At 47.6% G+C, this 26,094-nt stretch overlaps 1 protein-coding gene across 1 annotated transcript in view; it reads right to left on the bottom strand.

Moving 5' to 3' along the window:
* Positions 1-26,094, bottom strand: part of plcb1l (phospholipase C beta 1-like) — a gene marked incomplete at its 5' end in the record, with an annotated part of 271,472 nt that overhangs the window by 31,823 nt on the left and 213,555 nt on the right. Inside the window, 9 exons of the mRNA XM_083642697.1 lie at positions 8,261-8,429; positions 10,820-11,039; positions 11,791-11,844; positions 12,194-12,329; positions 22,960-23,075; positions 23,168-23,272; positions 24,144-24,243; positions 25,269-25,433; positions 25,544-25,698. Of these exons, the coding sequence (XP_083498823.1) occupies positions 8,261-8,429; positions 10,820-11,039; positions 11,791-11,844; positions 12,194-12,329; positions 22,960-23,075; positions 23,168-23,272; positions 24,144-24,243; positions 25,269-25,433; positions 25,544-25,698 (1,220 nt within the window). The remainder of the gene's footprint in view (positions 1-8,260; positions 8,430-10,819; positions 11,040-11,790; positions 11,845-12,193; positions 12,330-22,959; positions 23,076-23,167; positions 23,273-24,143; positions 24,244-25,268; positions 25,434-25,543; positions 25,699-26,094) is intronic.

The raw sequence follows: 26,094 nt of genomic DNA on the forward strand, positions 1-26,094 counted from the left end.
CCTCTTTCTTTCACGTCTTTGATTTTTGATTTTGCACTTAATATTTCAGTTCAAGCTAAAAGAACCCAAGACACATCTGGTTGCCTTGTAACGACAAGCTCTCGCTTATGCTTGTTGTCTTTTACTTGAATAAACCTGTTGTGACACCTCAGCTGTGCTTCCTGTGCAAGTAGCAGAAGAGATTCAGTTTTCCACAGTGCACAGCAGAGGCGGGGCCATCAGCAGAGGCGGGGCCATCAACAGAGGCTGCTGCACAGCAGATCAGCTGTGGCGGCAGAGGCCGCGGTGGCGTGCACGGGGCAATAGACCCTTCTCACGGGGGCCATTTTGTGTCGAAAAGGCAGGGTAAACACAGGTGCAAGCAAAACACTAATGAGGGTTTCAAACTTCCATGATTGGAATTTGGAAACCCTCATTAGTGTTTTGCTCGCACCTGTGTTTATTCTGCCTTTTCGACACAAAATGGCCCCCGTGAAAAGGGTCTATCATCAGAATGCTGGCTGTTATATTCTAGAGGGGTACGAGTTGGGCTTTAGAGTGGCATTGATTTATTCATGGCTCTATTATGGATTCTGCCTATTAGCTTTTCTGAGGCTTTGGGAACGTGAGAGACAGCAGCTTATCCAGCCGAACACAAGCCGGGGCCTGTATGTGTGTATCTGTTCCCCAGGTCTGCTCTAAACCAGGGTCTGCTCTAAACCAGGGTCAGCTCTAAACCAGGGTCAGCTCTAAACCAGGGTCAGCTCTGAACCAGGGTCTGCTCTAAACCAGGGTCAGCTCTGAACCATGGTCAGCTCTAAACCAGGGTCAGCTCTGAACCAGGGTCTGCTCTAAACCAGGGTCAGCTCTGAACCAGGGTCTGCTCTAAACCAGGGTCAGCTCTAAACCAGGGTCAGCTCTGAACCAGGGTCAGCTCTGAACCAGGGTCAGCTCTGAACCAGGGTCAGCTCTAAACCAGGGTCTGCTCTAAACCAGGGTCTGCTCTAAACCAGGGTCAGCTCTAAACCAGGGTCTGCTCTAAACCAGGGTCAGCTCTAAACCAGGGCAAGCTGCTTTCCATTGCTACTATTGCTATTGCACCCAGGAAGTGGAATGCCCTGCCAGAGGACCTGAGAAGATCTACCCCAACACCCAAAATCCCCCAAGGGGATAATAGAGTGATATCTTATTCTATTTTATATATTTGCTTATTTATATATGTTGTTATATATTTATATATGTCACTGTTTGCTTGTGTTTGATGCATTTTTGTATCTATATCTCTGTACATATGTTTCTATTTTCATCTCTGTACATGTTTCTATTTTCTTTTCTTGTTTTCTGGATCCCCCCCTTCCCCATTGTAATTGACCAATTCCCTCTGCCAAGCTGTTCCGGTCATTGCTCCACCCCCCTCCGATCTGCGGAGAGTTGTAGTCCACCTGCACATGCTTCTTACGATACATGTGCAGTCGTCAGCCGCTTCTTTTCTCCTGACAGCGAGGATTTTCACTGGGAGGACGTAACGTGTGGGAGGATCATGCTATTCCCCCCAGTTCCCCTCCCCGCCCCGACCACAACCAGCAGGAGGTACAGCAGGAGTGCAGCGGCCAGGGAACATACGTCCCCTTAGAACATACCCTTAACTGTCTTCCCAGCCGCAGACACGGCCAATTGTGCCTGTACGGACGCCCGGCCAAGTCGGAGGTAACACGGGGGCTCGAACCTGCGACCCTTGTGTTGGTAGGCAGGCAATTTACCGCTGCACTACCCAGAATATGTTTCTATTTCTTAAATCTGTGTACATGTTTATATGCATTTACTTTATGCATGGGAACGTGGCCAGCCTGACTGGCATTTTTGTTCTCTAGGAAAGGAGATACAGTATAATGATTTTTTTCTTGTGAAATTAGCCATGACAGCCAACATCAAGCACGTACAGGCAGAGGTGTAGTGCTATCTGGAGGAGTGGGGGAACGCACCGTATGGGGAACACCCCCCCCCCACACACGCACGCACACGCACACGCACACACGCACACACACACACACACACACACACACACACACACACACACACACACACACACACACACACTAACACACACTTATTGTGTCCTCTATAAACACTGCAGAAGTAGCCCATGACATTTCCAGGTCTGAAACTAAAAAAGACGTACATTATATAGGCACAGCAGAGCAGACTCAGCAGAGTCAGTTATCAACACAAACAGCTAAACAATCTCTCATCGAGTCTCAAGCATCACACAAGTTTGGCACGGCGGCCGGCATTTTTAGTAAGTAACTACCATTTTGTGGCGAATTCTGGCGATGCAAATTGCAATGGGGTGATTACAGTGGTGTATAAAGTACTCGAAAACCATACTTAAGTCAAAGTAAAGATATCTTCCCAGAAAAAGACTTTGGCAAAAGTCAAAGTCACTCATTAGAATATTACTTGAGTAAAAGTCTTAAAGTACTTGATATTTTCTGTACTTAAGTATCAAAAGTAATTTTCTGATATTAAATGTACTTAAGTATTGAAAGTAAAAAGTACAAGTAAATGCTGCAAAAAAAATCAAGCAAAAGACATGCCTGGGCTTGAGTGGAAGTCTATTTCTTCTTCTTGACTTTTATAGCCGCTGGCAAACAACGTTATGTTGCATTACAGCCACCAAATGGAATAGGTTGAGGCCACGCCTCATCATAGATGCTGGTTTAGCTGGCTCAGCCTGGCTGGGGGCGTGGTCAGGGTGGGGTAAAAAACCCCGTTCTATCCATTCAGCAAAGTTAGAATTTAGCTGATAGCCCAGCCCAGGCAGACACGATCAGGGATTTAACCACCGCAGTAAACGCACATCTGAGCAGACGTCTTGTGTTCTGCTCTAGAACCCCCAAACCTGTAGTTTAGAGCCGCAGCACCGTCTTTTGGCGAGTCAGCCCATGAGATATATGGGCGGTTTTACCCCACTCGCACGCCAGCCCAACTAAGATGCTTGGGGGAAATGTAGTGGAGTAAAAGTATCCATTTTATTTTGGAAATGTAGTGGAGTAAAAGTGAAAGTTGACAGAAATATAAATACTCAAGTAAAGTACAGATACTCAGAAAAAATACTTAAGTACAGTACTTAAGTATTTATACTTAGTTACATTACACCACTGGGTGATTAACGCTAACTTTTGATGCAACCGTGTTGAAAAGAAGCACGCTTTTAACATTGTTTCTTCATGATTGTAAAAGTACCTTTTTAGCAGCTGGTCCGAAAAATGAAAGGATTTTTGGCTGCCTTTTCATCTTTGCTTGTTATAGTGAGGTACTGGGAGAAAAAAACATATTTGGATGCTGAAAAAGCCAGCTAGTTAAGGTGGAATGTTTCCGTCTTCCTTCAAGCCACGAGTTGATGCTGTGTGAATCATTCAGCCCACCTTAAATATAGTTAAGGTGGAATGTATCCTTCTTCCTTCAAGCCACGAGTTGATGCCATGTGAATCATTCAGCCCACCTTAAATATAGTTAAGGTGGAATGTTTCCTTCTTCCTTCAAGCCACGAGTTGATGCTGTGTGAATCATTCAGCCCACCTTAAATATAGTTAAGGTGGAATGTATCCTTCTTCCTTCAAGCCACGAGTTGATGCCATGTGAATCATTCAGCCCACCTTAAATATAGTTAACTCATTGAGTGCCAGCCACTTTTGGAGAACGGACGCTCCCAGTGCCAGAGTTTCAGAGCGTTTTCAGTGATTTCTCGAGGCCCACAGAATATTGTGTGATATTACTATGTAAACACTGAACACGCACAAAGAACGATGAGACTCTATTCTATCATCTGCAAAAAAAAGTTTATTGATCCCATTTTCCGTTCTTTAGTTATGAGCCGGAGAAGATAGCTTGATTCATCCAAAAATAGCAATTTTTTTCTAGAAGCTGAGATAATTGGCCTTTTGTGAAATTAATCATTTCAAGCACATCACTGACTCTGAAGCTAATCTTTTCTAATGTAGTCACACCTCAAAAATAATTTCCTTCAATAAAACAGTTTAGGCCAGGGAATTTTGTTTGGCAGAATAATATTTTTAGCTACAACCAGCAGCGCTGGCCCCTGCGTGCGCTGCTGGTTGCAGCTTCTTGCTGGTTTTGATTTGCTGCTGGTGGGTATCGGATATTCTGGCTTGCGTTTGTCAATCCTGTCCTGCTGCCTGGGTCTGTCTGGGTGTTGCGTGCTGCTCTGCGTGCCCCCCCCCCCCCCCCCGCCCCGCCCCGCCCCGCCCCGCCTCGCCTCAACTGCACACTCCTCCTCCTGTCTGTGGTGGCTCTCTGCTGAGTTTGCTGTGCGCACAGTGAAGGGTGCGGAACAGCCAGGCTTTTTTACAGCGTTCCGCGTGTGTTTGTCACCGGCAACGATGCTTCCAGTTGAGAATAATAACAACTCCACGGTGTGGATGTGCGGATTTGCTGTCGCAACCGACACGGAGCGGCTCAATTGTGGGAGCAGATTGGCTGCTGCAGGCACAGCTGCAGTAACGTGCTTCAGCATATCGATGCATACGGATGCGATGCGATTTCCGTTTCCATAACGACTTCTTCTTTGTTTTTTCCTTGCCTTTCTGTTATGTGGAGAGCACTGTCGCCACCTAAGGGTTCTGTAAAATAGGTTATAGACCTCCAATAGCTACAATAGTTGTACCAGAGATGTATCAGGGATTGATCCACGTCCCACCGTCAAAAAACGCAATTGACGACAACCGTCGTCATTGGCACTCTACGTCAGTATTTGAATTGACGACAGCTGTCGTCATTGGCATTCAATGAGTTAAGGTGGAATGTTTCCTTCTTCCTTCAAGCAGCGAGTTGATGCCGTCTGAATAATTCAGCCCACCTTAAATATAGGACGAACGACAACTTTGCCCAGTTTCACTCGTTTTATTGGCTCCACATGCACACACACACACACAGTGACACACACAAAACACCCCTTGGAGAAGTATGGGAACGCCGTTCCCCCGCGTTCTACGGGCACTACACCTATGCGTACAGGTAACAAGGGTACGGAGATGGCAGGTAATGAGACTTGTGGACCAGGGCTGAAGAATTATCAGGCTCCATCCATCTACGGTATGGATGCACCTGATAATGATGAAGTATTGGTTGATCCATCCTTGTAGGGAATTCTCCTCGGCCGTCTTCAGGGCAGCAGAGATACGGGCTGAATCTCAATGTCCGCTCTCAGCACCTCGCAGACTCTCGCTGAGTCCACAAGAGCTTAGAGCTGTTCCACTGCTAAACCAGCCAGAGATTAAGGGCTCTGATGTGAACCTTTGCAGGCTCCCAATGCGGACGTTTAGCCAGTCTGCAAACCTGCACACTTTTTTTTTTACAGGGAATTGCCAATACTTCATAAGTGAACTGTCCAAACAACTGTAAACACAGCAGGAATGGTGAGTGTTGGCAAGAAAAAGTTTACCTGCAAATTGTGAATAATGGACTCTATCTTGTGTGTTGAGTGTTTTATTGGACTTGTGTATTACAGTTACGTGTATCCTCGGGTTTCGCATGCGATTTTCATATCCGCTTTTATCCGATCAGTGAAAACAGATGGTATGAGACGGTTATGTCGCTGTGTAAACGGTGATGTCATCTGGGGCCCTATCTTGGGGCAGGCGATATCCCCTATTTGCGCTTGCGCACCTGTTTGCGTGCCTTAACGATAGCAGACCGCCTTGCGCAAGTGTCCAGGTGTTATGCAGAGTGTTGCACACCCGCCCGGCAGCAGCTAAACGCATCCCCCCCTCACGGGAGCATATTGTAATGATTTATACAGAAATGTAACTGTTTAAAAGTGATATAATTGTCTGGGTAGACGTGACCTCCCTATTTTCTAAGTTAAAACAGCCCTGAAATATGGTGGGGATGCAATTCTCGGTGGGGACGCGGGAATGTGCACGGCACCTGCTGCAGGCGCAAATTAGAGCCGTGCCAAATCACATATGCCCCCAAAATGCCTGCGCAAACGGGATTTGGGCAGGCTTAAGGACCCAAATTATTCACTGGTGTGGTCAGGCAATGCCTGGGCGTTACATCAAACAAACCAATCAGATCGCAATCGCTGTGTGTGCGCGAGGCATGCAATATGCTGTAATTCTCTCCATGCGTAATAGAGTGGACTCACTCGTGCCGAGGTCAGAGAGAGATGGAGAGAGCTTATTGACTGATCGTCTGTGGTGCCAACGACCCTCCGGGTTATGGGATAGGTGAAGGGGAATAGCCTATGTCCATTGTCCAACACGTTTTCTCAATTCATTTCCCTCTTTGCGATGTGATAAAAGTTTCTCCGTGAGTTATAGTTGATTGCCTCACTGAATTAGCTGCTAATACCCAATTTTAGCAGCAGAATTAGATGTCCTGGCGTGACAAGGCTGTGCGTAATGACATATCCAAAAGGAATTTTACTCTGCGCTGCGCGGCACGGTGATTATGGTGCGCTCAAGTGCAGCTGGGTATTTAGCGCGTAAGAGGTGCTTCTAAAAGCATTTAGCGCAAAGTAATTGCGCGCTGCTGATGATAGGATAATGCCATCTATCCCCACATTTTTGCGCTGAAACGCCTGGTTCGGCATGTGGCACGGGTCATAGTCTTCCGTCCGACCTCTCAATAGTTCGACCACTCATGAGTTAGACTACCCAAAGATCCGCCCTATTATTTTAATCTCATAAATCCGACCTCCCAAAAATCCGACCGCAGTAAATTAGACAGTTGCGTGGGACTCCAGAGAGAGAGAGAGAGAGAGACGTCTCTCTCTCTCTCTCTCTCTCTCTCACACACACACACACACACCCTCCATCTCTCTCTCGTTCCGAAGCAAAAGCGCAGCGGGTCGTGCACGATTACGGCGTTTTCACAGTTCATACGGTTATTTCGGTGCCTCGTAAGACCAGACACAAAAATGATAGTTTGTTTTGTTTTCCAGAAATTCCAACTTGTTTGGTTCGGTTTCACACCAGCCAAAAAGCACCGACCAAAGTTGCTAACCCTAACCCTAACCCTAACCCTAACCGAGTCAGAGCGCACAGAGAAATGCACAGACTGCTTCTGTTGGAAGTGCTGTATATAGGCGGATTTACGCGAGGTCGAACTACTGGGTATGAAATCCGACAGTCGGAATAATGGCGTTAAAATGGTCGGATTAATGGAGCGTCGACATTATGAGACTACAATGATAAAACTCGCCGTAGACATCAATGGTCGGATTAGCGGGTGGTCGGAGTTATGTGTAGTCTGACCTATGGGGTGTCGTACTAACGCGTGGACCCCATGTGGCACACCTATGTCCAGTACAATTATAACAGGCATGCGCTTGTGGATTGAGTTAAACGAGCTGTTTGGATAGCCAGTTCTGTTACGTTATGTTCAGCTCCGTTCCGTTTATAGCCCCTTATCAGTGATCACACAAGCATGTCTCTAGCAGGGCTTTACATAGCAACATCACAGTCTATTCACCTTATTCACCACGCCCACTTTTTCTCTCTTCCGCGTTCAACAAAAACGTATTTGTTCTTCCGGTTCAGCGCTAGTTGCCTACTGTGGCTAATATTAGCCGCTGGTTAGTTATGTTATGTGGCAGTAAAATGCCACTGAATGACCAAATTGATATAACTTTTAACCATTTAGAGTAACACTGTTTCCGTACGGATCACCAGCGTTAGTTTGTTGTTTATAACGTGGCTATATTCATAACGTTTTCTATCTCGGATGGGTTATTTCGAATCCCACATAGGTTACGCTGGCGCAAAACGTGTGGGTTTCAGGACGAAACAGTCTCGAGCCACTATAACGTCATCTTTAAGATATTACGGGGTGTTTTATTTTGTATGTTACATACTTATTGGCCAAGATATGTTAGTTTATAGGGGAGTAATTCTGCCAGTTTAGGAGGGGAGTGTGGGCGGCCATCTTGCCTGCGGGGTTTTTGGCAAGTCTAAAACGGAAATACTATTACGAAATGACGTAATGCGGAAGCGTCCATGTGTGGGCAAAGAATAAGGTGAATACATCATATATCTACACACAACATAGGTTACATGCAGTACATACCATACTAGTCCACCTACAGAGAGTCCACAGCAGGCATGTGTAAAGTCCGGCCCGCGGACTGATTTGAAATGTCTGGGGTCCCTAGAGTTTTGTGACGCCAAAGTGGGGTCACAAGCCAAAAAAGGTTGGGAACCCCTGCCATTGTGCGTGTGTGTGTGTGTGTGTGTGTGTGTGTGTGTGTGTGTAAGTGTACCTGCTTAATGTGTTCTCGTTTCTGGTATTTCTCGCTGTAGTACTGCTCCTGGCGCAGTGTGAGCAGCTGTTGCTGCTGCTGCTCCTTCAGCTCGGACAGCCGCTGGCTGCACTCCTGATCCAGCTCACACAGCTCCTGGTCCAGAGCCGACGGGGAGTGCTCTGACCCCCTGGACACACACACACACACATACACACACGCACACACACACGCACACACACACACACACGCACGCACACACACGCACACACACGCCCACACGGACACACGCAAGCGTACACACACACAGCATCCGCAAATTAAGGTAGGCTACCTGCTTTAACTTCCGTAATATGGTCTGACTATGCCTACACACTCTAGGTGGATGCTGACAACGTGTGTGATATGTGTCTTGGAATAAATAAATAAAATAGAAATGCTATAATCAACCGCATTGTGATGAGAATCACTGCATGTTTTTGTTCATTAGAGTGTGCACCAATCATCAGAAAACATCCCTATTCCCTACAGTCATACTGGAGTGTACATCCTCCACATTTCTGCGGTACACTTGGCCCGGAACATTGGTGTTAGTGCTTTGAGTAGTTAGGGACTAGAGGAAGGACACTTATCTGATTGGCTGAAGTAACCTGGTTGTAATGTGTTCTGTTTCCTGTGCAGTGTGGCCTTCACTGGCTGTCAGGAATGTAATGTTCGCCGAGTACTGACTCTTCAGTGTGGATGGACTCCTGAGGGCCTGCTGCACTCGTCCCTGAGCCTCAGAGCAACCCTCATCCACTCATTGTCATTCCACACACAGGCCGGCCTTGTATACAGTCTGCCCTGTGGCTCCTAGTGCTCCCAGGAATACAACTGTGTGTTTGACCATGTAAGATCTCTACTGTGCATACAAAGAGGCGAAAGACATGAAAGAAAGAAAGAAAGAAAGAAAGAAAGAAAGAAAGAAAGAAAGAAAGAAAGAAAGAAAGAAAGAAAGAAAGAAAGAAAGAAAGAAAGAAAGAAAGAGAAGACCAACGACAGAAGGAAAGTTCCACTCTTACAGTGTTGGATGCATCCCAGGAGTGATTTTGTGATGTAAATTACTTTTTTGGGGGGGGTATCCACTTTTCCTCAACCTGTCACATCTACTTCTACTTCACTTAGTAAGTTCCTACATTTCCCAGAATGCCTTTCCAACCTCCCAGACAGAACAGGCCTGAACTAGTCAAAATGTAAGATCTGTTGTGGTACAGTAGCATTATGATTGATAGGTTTCTGTCAGTGGAGAAAGTGTCATCCCTGCCTCCTCCATGATGGATTTCTCCGTGTATCATTGTTGAACGTTGGTGCTAAATGGTGAGTCAAAGCCCTGGCTCTTTCATTCTGATTAACTGATGGCAAATTATGATGTTTACCGTTGCTGTTTGACATAATGAGATCATTTTCTACCGTCAAACTCCATTTTAAATAGCTCAACATTCAGATTCAGATTCAGATTCATTTATTTAGAAGATGGGACATTGCACATTAATGGACAGTACAGCCGTACAGTAAATATGCCAGGTTTTAGCCCAAGGGCTAGTTTCCACCTGTAGTCCCATGGCAGGTTGATGCAATCTTGAAAATATTTTTTTTTTTAATAATACAAAAAATGAATAGTATAGGTTTGGCTCGTTATACAAGGTACATCGCCAATAGCTGTGGTTTAACTTTAGGGCTGCAACAACTAACGATTATTTTAATCATCGATTCATCTGTTGATTATTTTCTTGACCTAATCGATTAGTTTGGTCTATAAAATGTCACAAAATGGAAAAAATGTCGATCACTTTTTGCCCAAAGCCCAAGATGACATCCTCAAATGTCTTCTTTTGTCCTGACCAACAGTTCCACAAACCAAAGATCATCAGTTTCCTGTCATAGAAGACTCAAGAAACTGGAACGAGATCATCAGAGTATTTTTTGGTTAAAACTTCATCTAAACAATGAATCGATTATGGCCTAATGGTTGCAGCGTTAGAGGTTGTTCAGGGTGGATTTTTTCCTTCATAGAGACAGAGCAGAGAGGAGTTGAGAGGAAAGAGGTGGAGAAGACAACCAAAAGGAGAAGTTGGAAGAGGAGAGAAGAGGAGAGAGGAGCGGAGAGAAGATGAGAGGAGAGAAGAGGAGAAGGAAGGGAGGAAAGGAGTGGAGAGAAGAGGAGAAGAGAGGAGAGGGGAGAAGAGATAAGAGGAGAAGGAAAGGAGGAAAGGAGTGGAGAGAAGAGGAGAAGAGAGGAGAGGGGAGAGGAGAGAAGAGTAGAAGGAAGGGAGGATAGGAGAGAAGAGGGGAGGAGAGAAGAGGAGAGAAGATGAGAGGGGAGGAGAGAAGATGAGAGGAGAGAAGAGGAGAGAAGAGGAGAAGGAAGTGAGGAAAGGAGAGGAGAGGAGAGGAGAGGAGAAGGAAGGGAGGAAAGGAGAGGAGAGAAGAGGAGAAGGAAGTGAGGAAAGGAGAGAAGAGGAGAAGGAAGGGAGGAAAGGAGAGGAGAGAAGAGGAGAAGGAAGGGAGGAAAGGAGAGGAGAGAAGAGGAGTGCTACCTACCTTTTCTTACCGTCTCGTTTGTGGCTCTTCTGCAGGGCCGAGCGGCGGCGCTGATGCTGGCCCTGCAGCTCGGACACGCGGGCCGTGTGCTCCTTGATCAGCTCGCTGGTCTTGCGGTGGTGTTTGCGGACCAGCTCCTTCATCTCCTTGTACTGCTTCCTCTGCTCCCGCATGAAGCCCTTCTGCTGCTTCAGCTCCTCCACTGTCTGAGCCTCCAGTTCTGGAGTAAGAAAATAAGAGAGTTCCACCAACTGCCTGCTACACAATCCATTCCATTTACCCAGTTAAACTGTCACCCTAGATTATGCGCTATTTCAATATTTTAGATAGAAGCACTGATCTTGGAGAAGCTAATTTCAGCTGCTTAGTTGTAAAAATGATCAGCAGTCTTGAAAGTTGTTTTGAAAGGCCAAATGTTGACAATAAATAGCTTCCATTACTCTTTTAGGTGACTAGTTATATCAAGAGGACATTATGTGTTTTTCATATACAGTAGGATACAATCTATCCAGTATGCTGGATTTTGCTTAAAATAACCTAAATATTCTCGGTAAAGAAAACAAGTATAATTTCTCACAACTTCAAAAAATGCTCAAAAATGCTAATCCTCGGTACATTACCAACTCACTAAATAAATAATAAATAATAATACATGTCTGGTCACGGCAGCTGTGAGTAACGTAACATTTAGTGCTTTCCCCTTGCAAACCCAAAACAACAATTTAAATGTAAATGTAAATTCTGTCATCAGTTCCTGCACACATAAACAAGAATCATCCAGTCTGGCTTTCTGAAAGGTAAATGTTGAAGTGGCTTCTTCATTTCAAGTAAAGATTAGAATTCATTGAATTTAAACATGTCTCTGTCAACGTAGAAACATTCAGAGTGTTAGAGGAGAAATGAAGATAAGTGAAGAGAAAAGAGACAGAGCTCAAGGCCGTGTGGTTGGTTACAGGAGATAGAGGTCTCACCAGTGAGGACACTCTGGATGATGTCTTCAGTCTTCACAGACGGCTTCACTGAGCCTGGTGCACAAAGACAAGCGAGCGGCCAGTTTGAGTTGCCAGCTGTGACAGTGCATCGTGGAACGTGGACGAGAGGGTTTCAAATCATAGACTGTATAAAATACGGATGTCAAGACAGAACCTAATCACTAATCAGCGTTTGACACACACACAGACACACACACACACGCACGCACGCACGCATGCACACGCACAATCAAGTCTCACTAAGACTATTGAAATGATTAATATAAATGATTAATATTAATAGTATTTAAATGGACAGCCAACTTTCGATGCACTTGATTGCTTCTGTAAAATGTTAACTAATGTCGCTGTGATGAGGTGGGAGGATCTGTCAGCTCACTACCTGTCGGCTGAGGCTGGTGGCCGCCCAGCGAAGGGGGTTTAGGGGTGATGATGGGGGTGTGGCTCAGTCCGTTCTCTGCAGGCAGCGCCACCCTCTGGTCCACTGGCTCTATGGGGGCGTCGCCTCCCGCCTCCACCTGCCCGTCACATAACAGATAAAAAAAAAAAATGTTAAAACTGTTGATGACAGTTACAAAAATCATGCTGAACACAAATGAACTGATGACACAATAGTGTAGACATAATCTAACCTAACCGAGGATCACACACACACACACACACACACACACACACACACACACACACACACACACACGCGCGCACTAAATCAGGCACAGCATCTCCTTGCCATATACACACTACACAAGCAATAGATTTCTCTGCTGCTGTCAAATGAAAAATCTACAACTGCAATTTTCCGATTCTTCTTTCTTCTTCTTCTTCTTCTTTTAAAACTCGAATAGAAACCTTTACACAAATTTCAAAAACACACACAAGTTCACTTTTTGTTAGAACGAGGCTTTCCTCCAGCAGTCTGGCTTCCTAACGGTCATGCGGTACCTGTGTCCGGCGGGAGACTTTGTAGACATAGCTCTGGTAACCCACTCTCAGCATGGCCTCCTGTGTCCAGGCTCAACAGGCCAATCTCCCAAAAGGTCATCCAATTTGAAATCAATTCTCACTTCGGCCACAATGTCTCTTTTCTCCCCCTCTCTCTCTCTCTCTCTCTCTTTCTCTCTTCATCTCTGCCCTCAGCACTCTGCTCTGCCATGCTCCACCACTCTAAAGCAACTAGGTGACCGTTGCCATGGTCACAGCGTGAAGCGGCCTCGCCATCGGCCCTCCCTCCCCCAGGGTAATCAATCTTATCAGCTGGCAAATCAGATAGAGGCGGCCCCTCTGGACCGGGCCTTCTCTCTCTCTCTCGTCTTCTCTCTCATATTAACCCCAGATCAGCGCCGGCGCTAGGCACACGTGCATCACGCGCTGTGGGCCAGGCTCATCCTCCCAGGCAAGAATCTAAAATTCTGTTCTAAAATGATATCCACACACGGGCCAGTTTGGCATTTTGAACAGGCCACGGTGCCCTTTAAAAGAAAACTGTGCATGTCCTCCTCATTTGAAACTACATGCGTCGCACTGGATAAACAAACTGACGTTTCCCTCGGTCATCATCGTAGCAGTGGCCTGCACGAGGCCTTTAGGGAGCGTGGTAAATAGCAGATGCTGTGCTGTGAGGCGTTTAGAGGACATCTGTAATTTGGAGCAACAGAAAAGAACCTGGGTTACAGTTACATTGTGCGTTATATAGTGGACATGAAATGCAAAACCCGAGCCATCTCACATGTGCTGTGTCACACTGCAGCACTTAATTTCTCCATTAGAATCTTTATTTTAGCTAGTAGTATTGAAGCCAGATAGCTTCAGCCCTAAACCCTTTCGGTCAGCCTTATGTATCCTCTTTTGTTTTTTCTCTTTTTTATCCTGTGAATATTTTCTTTCTGATCGAAATAAACTAAACTAAACTAAACTAAACTAAAACTATTTTGTTGAGGAAAAGGGACTGAAAAAAAATGATTTGAAGAAGGTTTTGGCCTTCATCCTTTTTTTACTGTTCTATATACAGTAGTAAGTTCTATAGTGTGATACACTGTTATTTCATAGTTCTGGTTTGATAATGAAAATATATTTCTTCAGTTTAAAAGAAGATTGCATTTGTGTGTTTTTCTTGGGAGGAGGGGGGCACCACCACGTAGCTAATCACACGTAGGGCGCCCAAATGGCCAGCAGGTGGTGCCCCAGATACTTTCTGCCCTAAATCGCTCCCAAACTGAAATCTATCACAATTGATCGCTCTACTACACACTCTCTCCATCTGTCCCGTCATATCGCATCCCCAAGGTATCTTGTGCTCTCCCTCAAGCACACTTAAATGACTCAACCACAGTTTGCTGCTGTTACTTTACCCTCAGTGTGCCACCTCCAAGTGTGCACTGTCAATGCCTCATTTCATTGTCCCGTTATGGTTGCAACGTCGCTGGTCCATTAGTGTGAGATGTTTACGGCCATGTGCAACCTTCCCATGTCAACAAACCCGAAGGTCACATTCTCTGCTGCAGCCAGGACTTAGCGGGCTCTGGGCTACTTGGCAGGTACATCACGTTCAAACTGTGGCTAGCGCCGGACTTAAATGTCATAGCAAGGAGTAGTCTAAGAAAGACTTACTACTCCTCAAAGGTAAATAGCCTACAGTCAAATACACAGTATGTAAAAGCCAGTGTATCGCTTGCTGGACTAGGCTTAGGCCAGTCATCAGGTTGGGAAAATACTGATACTAATATAGAGTTAAAATACATCATATTTAGTCATACAGTTTTAGTAGTAGGTAACTATAGGAAGGTAAGAATTGTGTGAAAAAGCCTTGTATTCAAGCCAGTATTATTATAGCTTCATGACGTACTGTACCTGTTCAGTAGATGTTGCTGTTCGGGGTCTGCTCTAATTAGCTAGCTCATTCATTTCCATTGTACATTTGTATTATTCAGGTCAAGTACAGGCCAGTGTAAGCTGTGCCAGAGACCTGTTGCAATTCCTTAGTAGATGAGATTGATTAAAGTCATAGTCAGATTACTTAACGCCTTTTTAACTAAGATGCTACACTTTTCAAAAAGTTTACAGAATAGCCTGCAAGTAGCTATTATTTCATTCTTACGCGTACATCATTACGCGTAAGAATGATGTACGCGGGTTGCGCAGCCAGAGCGCGTAAGCGCACGCATGAAGATAATAGAACAATTTTGTCACGCGGGCACATGCACGCGGACTATGATGTGCGCAAACTACATCACGCGTAACAACAAGCTGCGTAGCACAGCTACTTACAGCGTGTACACGTGTGACCAGTGTTGGAGAAATTTCGTTACGCGTTCACACACAGACCCGTTGGCAGGTTTGAGTGTTACGCAACCGGAAGTGTATGTGCAGCGCGCACAACACTGAACACATGAACGCCTCGCGTAGTTCTCTTCTCTTTTATTCTATTTCTTTCTATGTTACATTTTCATCCAGTAGATGGTGCCAGTGATCAAACCAACCAGTTGATCAAGCATGTCGCTAGCAGGTTACTGTCCCAAGATTGCTCGCAGACTATTCTGTGGTCAGCACCAAAGATTACCCACAATCCCTTGGGCCCACATTTTACAACATAAATCGCCCATTAATCCTCATAAACAGCATTTAAAACGTGTAATAATGGATACATGAGTCGGTAAAACTGTTTTTATAGTTGTTTTATTATTTGCTTTATTTTATTTTATTTCGTGAATGAATGACACCATGTTAGAGACGCAGACCCAACAGCTGTAGTATAAATAGGTTGTGTTGGGATTGCCGAGTTAGATTAAACTGACCCCTTGCGGCTGGATGGTAGAAGCAAGTTGTCAACTGGTACAGTTCTGACAGCATGAAAAACTCTTTTACCGACTCATATCCATTATTACACGTTTCAATTCTGTTTATATTGTTATAGTTTCATCTGACTGCTGTACATGATGACTTGTAGGAATATGAACGAGACTATGTTTTAACTCCAATGAGCTACGCTCGGTGTTTATTACAGCCCTTTTTTCGTTCATAAACTGATTATTCTGAGTTCAGTAATTCTCATTATCAGTTTATTGTGTGCATGACAGTAAACACACGCATTCTAGGTCTATTCTTTGATCACACTGCACACAAAACCACGCAATTCATAAACAGATCATTTTAATCATGGCTCAGAAATGTTCAGGCAATAATACTTCAGGAAAATAGATACTAATCATTAACTAATGACTACCTACTCATTAACTATGATTAACTAGTGATTGACTAATGCCAAATTTTTCATTAGCTACTCATTAACTGGCTATTAGTTAATGATTAGTTTACTAGTAACTACTATAGTATTTGTGTACGTTATTGTAAAGTGTTACCATATAATAGGCTATAGCTACAAAACACAAAATAAAAAACCAGGCGATATTTCAGCATGTAGCATAACGTTTTTTAAATGGCCTCTGAAATGTTTAGGCAATAAAACAAATAAATAAATAAATAAAATAAAAATATAGCCTGAATGAGGAATAAAGTTAACAAAAACAGAGAGCAGCAGGCTTTTATAATAGTGTAGCGAATCAGCAGTACACATACAGGGGTGAGCATTGGTAGTGTCTCGACTGCAGATAGGAACTGATGTGTGGGAGTGTTGTATTGAGGGAACACTATGCTGGGGGGATACTTCTGGAGTGAACTGAGCATGCGCGTCAGTCCACACACACTACTTGGAGGGAAAGCTGCTAGCTTTGAGCGTGACAACCGCTGAGAGTTGTAATATAACTAACTGTGAATAAAGACCCTTGTACCATCAAGAAGCCTCTGCCTCATGAGATAACGGATACGTTACACTGGCGTCAGAAGTTTAAACGGTGAATATTGCCTCCAGATTAGCGAAATGGTTAACAAGTTCCTGAAGAAAGAGCGCAAGCGGCTCAATCGAGAGGCGGGAGAGGCGAGAGCCGGGGCAGACTACCAGCCGGCCGAGGAGGATGATGTCTGGGTAGACGCGGTAGACTACCAGCCGGCCGAGGAGGATGATGTCTGGGTAGACGCAGCTGCTACCACAGGGGTCCAAGAAAGAAAAACAACAGAAAGCCTGGGGTTGGTGAAAATAAAATCCGAGCCAGACAGAGCTAGCACCGTAGCCACGGAAGCTAGCCCGCAGCCCAAGGGAGCTAGCAGGCAAGCTAGCGAGGCGGGAGAAGGAGCGGAAGAACCGGGACCGGTGAGAGTGAAGATCGAGCGGGTTGACACTGCCGCTGTAGCCATGGAGACTGTGCCACAGACCAGCGGAGCCAGCCTACGGCCCGAGGACAAAGACGGGACACGGGTCGAGGCGGCAAAAGACGGCGAGCGGCGGGGAAGAAAGGAAATCACCCCGCCAAAATTCAACGGTAAAGTCGAATGGGAGGCATACTGCAAGCAGTTTACAGAGGCTGCAGATTGGAATGGCTGGACGAGAAAGGAGAGAGCCAGCTACCTCGTCATGGCCCTCGAGGGCGAAGCTACAGCGTGCGTGTCGGCAATAGCTGATACAAAGGACTGGGATGTGGTGATGGGGGTCCTGCAGAGACGTTTCGGCCGATGCGAGGAGCAGGCCATCGTAGCCGCAGAACTGTGTAACAGACGCAGACGACAGGGTGAGTCACTACGTGCACTGGCAACGGACATTGAGACTCTCAGCCGGCGCGCATACAGCCAGCTACCGACGGAGACGCTGGATGGACTAGCCCTAAGCTACTTTGTCCAGGCCATCGAGCCACGGAGCCTAAGCCAGAAAGTAACGCTGGGACACCCGAAAACATTGGGAGCAGCGCTGGGGCTGGCACTGGAGATAGAGACAGTAGAAGGCTGGGACAAGAGCAGCAGCATAACGGAGGCCGCCCCAGTGGTCAGAATGGCCGCGGAGAGCCAGTTACAAGAAGAACCAGCGTGGAAGACGGCCTGGGCAGAGCAAAGCAACACGGTGAGAGAGCAGGGCGACAGGGTGAAAGAACTGTCCGAGTCAGTACAACAGCTGACAGAACAACTGCTCCGCAGAGCGACCCTGCAGCCCAACCCCGCTCGACAGCCCACTCAGCGGAACAACAGCTGGGCCAGAGGGAACATGATCTGCTGGGGATGCGGACGCCCCGGACATCGGGAAGCAGACTGCCGCCGGAGAGCGTGGAACCAGGGAAACGGCACAGGGCCCGTCCAGATGGGGCGAGACGGGTCTACGATGCCACAGTCCCCGTAGCCACATCATCGCAGGAGGGGGCCCACCGACAGCAACGGAGAGGTGGGGCTCCGCCGGGCCCCGAAGTAGACGACATCGCCGGAGCTGTCAGCATGCAGAGCGGGCCGCGCGCGATGAACGGCTGCCATGTTCCAGTCTACATACAGGGGAGATACTGCGCCGCCCTGGTGGACACGGGGTGTACGGCAACGCTGGTGAACGTCAACATGATGCCCGAGGGGACGCGCCTGGAGCAGCCAGCAGCACAACTACTAAGAACAGTATCCGGTGAGTTGATGCCAATGAGGGGGAGGGGGCACGTAATGATAACAGTGGGAGAACAGACAGTGAACTTTCCGGTGTGGGTGGTAGAAATGACGGGACCCTGCATCCTAGGGGAAGACTACTTGACGCTAAACAAATGCACAGTAGACCTAGGAAAAAGCACATTGACATTTGCAGGGGGGCCAGTAGTCCAGATGGGCCACCCTCCCACCGTTCCAGAGGAGAGAGCTAATGTAAATAATATCACTGTATATCGCGTCACCGTAGTGCATGAGCCCCACCCAGCAGACCAAGCCCCTCCACAAAGCCCCACCCCTAGCCCACCTCCAAACACTTGCCCTCAGCCAGCGCAACAGGCAGAGGGGGAGAGAGAGAGGTTAGAGATGCTCAGGGGATTGCACAAACGCCAAAGCGAAGGGTTAGAGACCCAGCAGAGCGATGAACTGTGGAGGGTACTAGAGGAATATAAAGACATTTTCGCCATGTCAGATGATGAGCTAGGATGTACCCACCTGGTGGAACACGAAATAGACACGGAGGGGGCGCGACCCGTCAGGTCATATCCCCGTCGGATCCCAGCGGCGAGGAGAGAGATAGCGAACGAAGCTGTAGAGAACATGCTGCGGGCGGGGATCATCGAGCCATCAGACAGCCCGTGGGCGTCGGGGGTAGTGCTGGTGAAAAAGAAAAATAGCACCAAAATGCGATTTTGTGTAGACTATAGGGGGCTGAACAAAGTAACAAAAAAAGACGCATACCCGATGCCCATCATAGAGGAACTGTTAGACGCCGCGGGAGAGTCATCCTGGTTCTCATCCCTAGACCTCCGTAGCGGGTACTGGCAGGTGCCCCTCCGCGACGATGCCAAGCAAAAGACCGCCTTCCGCACAGAGAAGGGGCTGTGGCAGTTTCGAGTACTCAGCTTCGGGCTGTGCAACGCACCAGCAACGTTCGAGAGGTTAATGGAGAAGTTGCTGGGAGACATTCCCCGATCCGAATGCGTCGTGTATTTAGATGACATCTTGACACACGGGGGCACGTTCCAGGCCGCAGTGGGGGCGTTACGAAAAGTCCTGCAGAAGATAGCAGAGGCGGGTCTAAAGTTACACCCAGACAAGTGCCACTTCCTGAAGAGGAGGGTGGAGTTCTTAGGGCATGGCATCGGCGCGGGGGGCATTCGCACCCTAGAAGAGAAGACTCAGGCGGTCATGGAGTGGCCCACCCCCAGAAACAAAGGCGAACTCGAGAGCTTCGTAGGGCTAGCCGCATACTACAGGAAATTCGTGAACGGGTTTTCTAAAATAGCGGAACCGCTGTTCAGGTTAAAAGAGAAGAACGCAGACTTCCACTGGACGACAGAATGCCACCTAGCATTCAAAGCCCTCAAGAAAGCACTGACCGAGTCTCCAGTGCTTAGAGCACCAGACCCCGCCCTGCCGTTCCTACTAGACACTGATGCCAGCAATGGGGGTATGGGAGCCGTGCTGTCCCAGGCGGGGCCGGACGGGGAGCGGGTGGTGGCGTACTATAGCAAGACTTTCGATAAAGCAGAACGTAACTACTGCGTCACCCGCCGGGAGCTCCTCGCCGTAGTAGAAGCACTAAGACACTTTAGATATTACCTCCTGGGACAGCCACGGTTCACCATACGGACCGACCACTCGGCGCTGCAGTGGCTATGGTCCTTCAGAGAGCCGGAGGGACAAGTGTGCCGCTGGTTAGAGAAAATGGCAGACTACAACTTCACGATAGAACACAGGGCAGGGGCGCGCCACGTCAACGCAGACGCCCTGTCAAGACGACCCTGTGCAGAGAGAGGGTGTACATACTGCGAAAAGAGAGAAGGAAGAGAGAGAGAGCTCCAAGAGGAAGCTAGGATCTGCCCTAACCACACAGGGGATGGGCCAGTGTGCAGGACGCTGCGGGTAGCAGAGGCAGCGGATTGGAGGGGCCACCAAGAAAACGACAGAGAGCTGTCACCAGTACTGCAATGGGTAGAAGAGGGCCAGAAGCCGCCCTGGGAAGAGGTGGCAGGGGCCACCGACACAACCAAAGGGCTGTGGGCGGGGTTCGACACCCTGAGTTTGAGTAACGGAGTGCTGATGAAGTCCTGGAAGGAGCCAGCGACAGGAGAGCATAAGTGGCGGAAAGTAGTGCCGACAACGTTGAGGGAGGAGGTGTGCAGGAGCTGCCATGGAACTGTAGGGGCTGGGCACTTCGGGGTAAACAAAACGCTCCGCCGTATCAGACAAGGGTTTTATTGGGGGAGGATGGGGAGAGACGTACAGGACTTCTGTCGACGCTGCGACCTCTGCGCAGCGTACAAAGGCCCGTTAGATCAGTCTCGCGCCCCGCTTCAACAGCTAGCAGCAGGAGCCCCCATGGAGAGGGTAGGGGTAGACGTGATGGGACCTTTTCCCTGCTCAGACAGTGGGAACAAGTACGTCCTGGTCGCCATGGACTATTTCACAAAATGGCCAGAGGCGTACGCACTACCCGACCAGGAGGCGGGGACGGTGGTCGACGCACTAGTAACCGGCATGTTCAGTAGGTTCGGAGCACCAGAGACCCTACACAGTGACCAAGGGAGAAACTTTGAGTCACGAGTGTTCGCCACCATGTGCGAGAAACTGAACATTAAAAAGACACGGACCACAGCATTGCACCCCCAGAGCGATGGCCTTGTAGAAAGATTCAATAGAACGCTGAAAAAGCAGTTGGCCATCCTCACGGAGGAACACCAGAGGGACTGGGACACGCACCTGCCGCTCATCCTCATGGCCTACAGATCCGCCACACACGAGTCCACCTCCTGCACCCCAGCGCTGCTCATGTTAGGTCGAGAACTGCGGACACCAGCAGAAATAGCGTTCGGCAAGCCACCAGATGCACTGGACGCTCCCCCAGGGCGAGAGTACGCCAGGAGGCTACAAGATCGCTTAGAGTCCGCTCACCACTTCGCTCGGGACCAGCTAGAGAAAGCAGGCATGAAACAAAAAAGGAACTATGATGTGAGGGCAAAAGGAAATCATTTCCAGGGGGGGGAGTTGGTCTGGGTGTACACACCCCAGAGAAAAAAAGGGCGTAGCCCTAAACTGGACTGTCACTGGACAGGCCCATGCAGGGTCATGGAGAGAATGGGGGAAGTGGTGTACCGAGTGCAGATGCCACTTGGTGGCAGGAAGGTACTCCACAGAGACAGGTTGGCCCCATACCGGGGGGGGTGCACCTTTCCCCCAGATCTCGGCCGCACGGCGGTTTCACCTAGACCGGCTGAAAGAAGGACTCTGGTCCCACAGAGAGGGGCGTCCGGCTATGACCGGGCGGGCCCCACCCAGGGGCGTGAAAGCCCAGAGACACTGCAGGTGGGATCAGCCCCGCAGACAGATTCACAGAGACTAACACGGCCACGGAGAGAGCCAAGGGCTCCAGGACGATTCCACAACTTTGAGTTGTACTAAAAAAAAAAAAAAAAAAAAAAAAGGAGGAGATGGTGGTTGGAGATGTTGTATTGTTGTAACAGAAAGTAAAAAAAGGTGCATGACATGAGATATTGTGGGGGAGATGATGTGGGGAAGTCGGAGAGGGCAACATGCGGTGAAAAAAAAAAAGAAGCTGTTAAAAGAAAAAAAAAAGATGTTTGGTACAAGGGGGTGTGTGATGTGTTCTCAACGTGGGCGTTGACCTTATTGTTGGGCGGGGAGTATGTAGCGAATCAGCAGTACACATACAGGGGTGAGCATTGGTAGTGTCTCGACTGCAGATAGGAACTGATGTGTGGGAGTGTTGTATTGAGGGAACACTATGCTGGGGGGATACTTCTGGAGTGAACTGAGCATGCGCGTCAGTCCACACACACTACTTGGAGGGAAAGCTGCTAGCTTTGAGCGTGACAACCGCTGAGAGTTGTAATATAACTAACTGTGAATAAAGACCCTTGTACCATCAAGAAGCCTCTGCCTCATGAGATAACGGATACGTTACAATAGGCTACAAAATAAAAAATAACAACTTCACATGTTGCTGTTAAGGAACAGCAGAGCATTAACACTTGCAGCAGCTCATATTAACAATGAAATACTGTCAATAAAATAAAATACATCTGACATACATCTTTATGAGGATTAATGGGCGATTTATGTTGTAAAATGTGGGCCCAAGGGATTGTGGGTAATCTTTGGTGCTGACCACAGAATAGTCTGCGAGCAATCTTGGGACAGTAACCTGCTAGCGACATGCTTGATCAACTGGTTGGTTTGGTCACTGGCACCATCTACTGGCTGAAAATGGAACAGCTAAATAGAAATATAGAAACAGAAGAGAAGTACGCGACGCGTTCATGTGTTCAGTGTTGTGCGCGGCGCAGATACACTTCCGGTTGCGTAACACTCAAACCTACCAACGCGTGTGTGTGTGAACGCATAACGAAATTTCTCCAACACTGGTCACACGTGTACACGCTGGAAGTAGCTGTGCTACGCAGCTTGTCGTTACGCGTGATGTAGTTTGCGCACATCATAGTGCACGTACGTGTGCACGCGTGACAAGATTGACTATGTTAAGTCATGCAGGCACACACACGTTGCTGCGCATGTGTCAGTGAATAGTGAGACGTATGGACCTTCATACACACACACACACACACACACACACACAGACACACACACCTCTTTGTCAACCTCCTCTTCTCCTCCCTCTTCCAGTGTGAGAGCTGCAAGTTGATTGGCCCTCTGCTCCATCAGGTTGACATAGCGGATGGGATTGGACAAGGCCTCAATGACATCTGAGGACGAACACAGTGCAATGACATTTTGTTTGTTTGTCTCGCACCCAACGGAACTGCACTGAGTACCACACGTGTTGTTTCCACCTTACCTGCGAATGTGTCTGGGACATAGTCTTTGACTTCCACATACACAAACAGAGCAGGCAAGGTCAGAGACTGGTTCTTCTCGTTCCTTAGGCCGATGTAGTGGTAACCTGCAGGAGTTTGGGTCAGATTTAGGGTTTATCAATCCAAGAGGAGACAATACAAAAACCTATATGATCCGGAAGAATAATACACCTATTCTTTTTTTTTTACAAAGAGAGAGCTGCCCGCGGCCCGCCGGCCAAAGAGCCATGAGCCACGGCCGGGACATGGTGAATAGCGATATTCCTGGAATGCGAGTTATGACGAGCTAATTACATGGCATTTGCATATTAAGCTAAGATATTGACACTTTTCTTGTAATTTTTACATGCTTATTTGCACAGATAGTAACATTTCTGGTGGGCCGAGAATCAAATGCGCCTCCTTTGACTTCCGTGCTGTTTGGTGCGCCGCCTGGTGTGGCACCTGACGCCATGCATGTAGCAGCGTGAGCTGTGATTGGTCTACATTTGAGGGGACTGACGAGACATGCATGTAGCAGCGTGAGCTGTGATTGGTCTACATTTGAGGGGACTGACGAGACATGCATGTAGCAGCGTGAGCTGTGATTGGTCTACATTTGAGGGGACAGACGAGACATGCATGTAGCAGCGTGAGCTGTGATTGGTCTACATTTGAGGGGACAGACGAGACATGCATGTAGCAGCGTGAGTTGTGATTGGTCTACATTTGAGGGGACTGACGAGACATGCATGTAGCAGCGTGAGCTGTGATTGGTCTACATTTGAGGGGACTGACGAGACATGCATGTAGCAGCGTGAGCTGTGATTGGTCTACATTTGAGGGGACTGACGAGACATGCATACATTACATACCCTCTCTTAGACAGCTTGCCAAGGCCTGTGGCCACGGCGTAAAAAACACCTGAAAAGGACTGACATTGATGGTGGCAGGTGTAAGGAGGTAAGAGCCGCTCACCTGGACGGATGGCAGACACAGGAATGATGCGATGGCCGATGAACTTCCCTCCTTCTTCAAACACAGCTATCCTCAACGAGGCCAGCGTGGGCAGAACAACCTGAGGAGAAGAAATAAATACACACATCAATTCATGGCTCTTGGAAAAAATATAGATATATATTGTTAAAAAAACATACAGGATCTCTCCATTCCCTGTCTTGCTTCTGACCTCTTCTAGGGAAAAGTGTAGCTTTATCTTGAAATAGCTGCAAATAAATCTTCATGGTAAACGATAAACGATCTCAGTAGGTGTGAAGTACAAATCCCCGTGCATGCACAATGTAAAAAGTGGTTCTTCTCTCTGGATCCAGTGCTTAAAGCTGTGTTCACACCGAGATATTTATTCTTCTCCCTGTCGCTCAATTCAACCCTTTGGAATCGCTCTGTCGCTCTGTTTAAATCGCTCCGCAAACCTGGAGCGCACTCCGCCGCTCGGGCCGAGGTGTTCATACTCAGAGCTCGGAAAGAGGGGGAGACTATTTGTGCACAATTGGCAGCACCTGTGTCGGCCCGCTGATAGATGTGGGCGGGGTGCAGCGAGCTAACGAGAGAGAGCTTCACTGTCAAGAAACAAGCAGCACACAGCTCTAACGTTAGACAGGATGAAAACGCAAACAACACAACTGTGTTTTCCCCCGATGCAAGAATGAATAAACACTCCGGGGTTACGGCAGCCAATCAGCGTTAAGCAGCAAGCGACATTTGGGATATTTCATCTCGGGCGACGAGCGAATTTTCGCCCTATCGCTCTGTCTCTGTCGCTCAGACGCCCAGTGATTTTTCTCCCGGGCGAATATACGCTCAATCGCTCGTTTGCATTGACTTTGTATGTAAACTCGATGCCAGCGAAAAACTTTAATAGGTCGGTGTGAACGCACCTTTGCAAAATCTTCTTTAGCCAAACCTCTTTTCAGACATTTAATTTCCCTCAGGGAAGCCTAAAGTCATAAACATGCATGCACATACAATATCAGTAACAATGTAACTGTATGTAGGCTACTGTATCTAATGGTGCATTCCTTTATAACTGTGAACTGGTAATCTTATGGTTCAAAGGTCCTCAGCAGTCTCCTCCAGTCTGACCTTCTTGAAAACAATGGCCTCCTCTTCCCAGACGGGGTTGATGGCGTTGCCCTGGGACGTCTTGGTCTTGAACGCTTTCCTCCTGGTGTCCACCGGGAGGCCAAACATGTCCATCTCCACATATGTGCCCACCTTCTTATCTGACAGGAACTGACCTGAGATGATCTGGAAGGAAGGAGTGACGGAAGAGAGTCAGATACAGAGGCAACGAATATAAAATAAATATATCTACAAAAACTAAACACAATCAGGCAAAAGCAGAGAGACAGACGCACCTTCACAGCCAGTGTGTTGGCTACTATCCCGTCCACAGTGCTCTCAGTGAACGGGTCAAAGTGTTTGTCCGGTCGTCTCATGAACTCTGGTTTCAGTCTATAGCCACACTTTCCATTGTATTCATACATGCCCAGGTTCAGCTGCATGGACAAATCTGTAGGGTGGGGCCAGAATAATAACAAAACGTATTTGCATGGGTGGATAACACTCCTAAGCATAATAAATCATTCCTTAACATTTTGAGCACTTTCTAGTGCTCTTAAAAAACAGTTTGCTGGAATGTTCAGCTTTCCTTATTGAAGTCACAACTTTATGAACAGAGTCACAAGGTGTTGTGTTCAACGCGGAATGCTAGTAATGCTAACAAGCCACTCGTCAAAAACATGTTCCCTGATAGTGTGAGGAGGGGAGGAGGGCGCTGACACTATACAATGTTGAAGACCCCCTAAAGACCCCCTAAAAAAACCTTCCACCTTCGGTCAGGACAGCTGAATCACTGCCGATCTTTCGGAAAAGACTAAAGACACACCTTTTCAGGCTCCATCTGGGC

The sequence above is a fragment of the Poromitra crassiceps genome (genome assembly GCF_964638095.1).
Source record: "Poromitra crassiceps genome assembly, chromosome: 9".
NCBI classification, from domain to species: Eukaryota; Metazoa; Chordata; class Actinopteri; order Beryciformes; family Melamphaidae; genus Poromitra; species Poromitra crassiceps.